This window comes from Myotis davidii, unplaced genomic scaffold (assembly GCF_000327345.1).
Source record: "Myotis davidii unplaced genomic scaffold, ASM32734v1 scaffold545, whole genome shotgun sequence".
NCBI lineage: Eukaryota > Metazoa > Chordata > Mammalia > Chiroptera > Vespertilionidae > Myotis > Myotis davidii.
In genome coordinates, this window is record NW_006296634.1 from 1585826 (window position 1) to 1590217 (window position 4392).

The window sequence follows — 4392 nt, forward strand, 5'->3', positions numbered from 1 at the left end:
CTGAGGCTAGGCTCCAGCTCTGAGGCCTGGTCTGCTGAAAGCAGGTATCTGGTTTTTGGGTTCTATAATCTAAACACTGTTTCAACTCCAGCTCTGAGATCCCGGCTGGCTAAAAGCAGGTTTCTGGGGTTCTGTTTAGCTTCTATATTTGTAACAATGTTTCAAACTGCAAGCTCAGAGGCCGAAAGCGGCAGGTGGGGAACGTTGGTTTCCTCTGTCACTGAAGCAAGCAAGCCTCATGTTAGTTTCAAGCTGCCTGGCTGCCGCTGGCATCTTGGCTGGCAGTTAATTTGCATATCTCACTGATTAGCCAATGGGAAGGGTAGCGGTCGTACGCCAATTACCATGTTTTTCTTTTATTAGATAGGATTTTACAATTAGATATGGGGCAGAAAGGGACTTTATGGGCCCAGTTTTTACCTGAGTATTTTTCTTTCTTTTTTTTTTTAATATTTTATTAATTTTTTACAGAGAGGAAGGGAGAGAGATAGAAAGTTAGATACATCGATGAGAGAGAAACATCGAACAGCTGCCTCCTGCACATCTCCTACTGGGGATGTGCCTGCAACCCAGGTACATGCCCTTGACCGGAATCGAACCTGGGACCTTTCAGTCCGCAAGCCGACGCTCTATCCACTGAGCCAAACCGGTTTCGGCCTGAGTATTTTTCTTGATAAACCTGACCAAAAAGTCACTCAGCCTGTCCATATGCACCTTCAGTCATGTGGCACTCACAGTCCCACAAAACAACCTGTTCATATTTTGGTAGTTTTTACTGTTGGAAAATTTGACTTTATTTGTGATAGATAAGATAAGGAGATATTTGTCCTTCTTAATGTCACCCCGAACTGGGAAAATCGTTATTTTTCTATATACACCTATACCTACGGTGACCCAGGTCATAATGATTAATTTCTCATAGCCATCTAAGAAATAATCAAATCTCATTGTTGTAACCCTGTCAACCTCCCTCCATCCCCAGCACACATATATACACATATGTCAGGGTCCCAGAGTATTTCAGGAGGTCTTTTTTCACATCTAAGGCAAGTCTTCCTGTTTTCTAAATAAAAAGCCCATTTTTTTTCTTGGTTTAAGAATATTGAATTAGGAACTGGACTAATGTGGAGTCTTTTATTTGTTGTTTTTCATACCATGGGAAGTTATTTCTCCATACCTGACTGTAGATCATCAGTAGGAGCACTTGCTACTTTGTCTGTTGTTCACATCTTTTCAGAATAGAAAGTAAAGCCATCCAAATGGTTTGTGATAGACACATCATAAGAGAAAGATTTGTCTCCACTCCTGACTCTTTACTTTTCTCTTTTGAAATGTTTCTGAGAGCTCTGCCCTGGGATGGCCTCCAAGATACACTGGACCTGTCCTTTTTCTTCTCAGCATTTATAACCAGTGGAAAACCTGTCTGCACAGGAGCCCAAAGCATTGAAAAGGTGGTGTGGGTGTTTACTGCTGTGAGCTCAGGAGTCTCTGGCTGTGTTTGGTGGTGACTTCCTTCTTCTGGGGTCAACCTCTTCCTGTGCTCCTCCAATTCCACTTCACAGTGTCTTCCTGGCTCTTTAGCACTGGAATGGAACAGAGTCCAAAGGACAGGGCTAATTTCCAAAATTGTTGTAGTATTTTGTTTATCCCCCTGGGGAACAAGACCCACCCCTTTCCATCAGATTGCCAAAGAAGTTAGTGATCCCACAGAGTTAAATACTTCTTCCTCCACCTTGATATATCTCCTGGGTTATCCTTAATGCTTCCCCTTCCTACTCCCCAGCGCTGGACAGACTTATCAAGCACAGTTCACATTCCATACTTCCCTTTGTCCATCTTACTTTTGTTCCCACCTCTGTTCATTGAACTGAAATAACTGCCGGTGCTAAACCTGCCCCCACTCCCCACCCCATGAATGTCTTCTCCTCAGTCAAGATGAGTGGTTGTGGCTTGAATTAGTTCCAGTGGTCTCTGTGAGGATATCATTCTGTAGGTTTTGCCAGGTTCCCTAGATTACATCCACATTGGTTTCTTTCTTCCTTCTTTTTGGAGACTAGCTCTGGAAGGTAACTGACCTTGATTCTAGTCTTTGGCATCTTAAATCCATTCCTTTATCAGGTTGACACATAACTTCTGCATCTACTCTGTGCTCAGGGGTTCGTCTTAAAGGTATGAATTTATTTAGCCTGTTTTTGTGAAGATAGGCTGGCTTTTCAAATCAGGTCAGGCACATGCTTGGGGGGGGGGCAGGGGCTCAGGTCTCTGTTGGTTTATTTCCTAAAAGAATATAAATAGGATCTATGTTATTCTCTCTGTATTCAGTACCCTTTAGGAGGTCCTGCCTGGCATGTGCTGAGAGAGGAGTATTGCAGAAACATTCTAGACTTGTTTTGCCTGAGTAGCTGGCTGAGAGCTTTCTGTCCATGGTGGGCCTTTGTCCTGTCCCATGCTATTTCCCCCCCTTTCATGAAATGACCCCATCTTCAGTTGTGTCTTTCCTCCTCTAGCTTCAAGGTAAGATTACCCTGTTGGAATTCTGGCTGACTGAAGGTAAAGGTAGGGTAGGACACTTTGAGTTAGAGCTGGCCTGGTTTAGCTTGCCTTGAAGTACCAGCCACCCACGGGAGGGGGCAGGGTTCTTTCTTGGGAAAGATGGTGTCTCCCTCCTAACTCTCAACTTCTCTTCGGACAGGCTGGACATCAACACTAACACCTATACATCCCAGGACCTCAAGAGTGCACTGGCAAAATTCAAGGAAGGGGCAGAGATGGAGAGTTCAAAGGAAGACAAGGTATGTGACATTCTCCAGGGTGTTAGTATAAGTCTGCAGGATGGCCTTGAAGGGAATCACTTTTTCCCTTTTGCAGTAATACATGGGATAATAATAACAATAATATTATAAAATAATTTAAACAGAAGTTAATGCCATATAACCCTTTATAGACTACTGAAAAAATGCTGGGGGCATTTCTATCATCGGTTAGGTTAGGATCCAACTTCCAGTTACATGTTCGGGAAAATTGAGGTACAAAGCAGAGATAGCCATACTCTCCATTATCACAGACATGAGTGAAAAGAGTAGAAATTAAAATTCAGATCTCACTTGCACTTGGATTACTATAAGTTTAAAGGACAGAGGTGTTGGACCAGGAAGGAAGAAGCCTGGGTCCTTGTCCTTATCCTTTGAACATGTAGCAAATGTATTTCCTTTTCCAGGCCTTAAGGTTTCTTAAATACTGTACAACACAGGGCTTGGATAAGAGGATGGCTGAGGTATCCACCAGGTCTCAACTCTAAACTCTACAAGCTAAGGGAATGAGAAGGAACAAGAGGCAGAATTGCAGCTCCTTGGCTAGGCCCCTAATATCTGGGAAGGCTTGTAGGTACAGACCTATACCAGAAAGAAATTTTACTCTTAGATGGATCTCATGAGCTCATGTAACAGCCAGAAAATGTCACAGATCATTTTTTACATTTCCAGTTGAGTCCTGTCTTTGAAAGAATCTCCTTAGATGACTGCCTTGGAGACCTTTTTAAGTTTTCCATCCCTCTTCTTCTCTTTTGCTTTGTCTACCTCTTTGCTTTGCCTGCTCTCACCTCAGAATCCTGGCAGAATTTTAGAGGGGCAGCATAGGGTTCTTGACAGCTTGTATGTTAGTGGAGAAAGCCTTAGGTCCCTCATATCCTTTAGAGCTAAGTATTTCTGAGACAAATGAGACATTTTTTTTTAAATGGGGGGGAGGACATAATTAGGATGTGTTAGTATGCAAGCCATGTCTCCATGTCTTTACTTATCTTACCAGTAACATCTCCCAGCTTAGAGAGTGTGTATGTGACAAAGTGATTATCAGGATAGCAGTAGCAGCAGCAATGGTTGAAGGAAAATGATGCATAAATATCCATCCTACCACAGGTGTATTAACTGAAGGGGTGAGAAAAAGTAAATCCTCTACCTGGTGAAGGTAAGGCCAACAGAGGAGAGCAGTGCATGCCTAGATACATGGAACAGAGAGATTAGTGTTCCTGTGGCCAAGGTTTGGGATTATTCCGACTTGTTATCCATGTGGGGCTAATGGGAACATAAAAGCCAGCCTTTGTTCATGTCTTCTGCATTGATGGAAGAACCACTGTACCTCTGTCTCTTCTCTTTGTTCTCTTTAATGATATTCTTCCTCCATAAATAAGTTAGTATAGAAAAGTATGAATATTATGAAAATATTTTTAAATGCAAAAGCAAGAGATTACATTTTCAGGGTTTTTTGTTTGTTTGCAATTAAAAATAACCCTTTCTTTTTGTAAGGGGAGATGCCAATACCAGTACGCAAATGCATGATCCCAATCTCCTGTATTTCTGATTTGAGTCAATTGCTACTTCTGAAATAGGGCTGCCA

At 42.4% G+C, this 4392-nt stretch overlaps 1 protein-coding gene across 3 annotated transcripts in view; it reads left to right on the forward strand.

Annotated features, from left to right (window-relative positions):
* Positions 1–4392, forward strand: part of SIL1 (SIL1 nucleotide exchange factor) — a 225143-nt gene that overhangs the window by 144148 nt on the left and 76603 nt on the right. For all 3 annotated transcript variants that reach the window (XM_006772451.2, XM_015569635.1, XM_015569634.1), the window contains exon 5: positions 2693–2792. In XM_006772451.2, coding sequence (XP_006772514.1) covers positions 2693–2792 — 100 coding nt within the window. The remainder of the gene's footprint in view (positions 1–2692; positions 2793–4392) is intronic.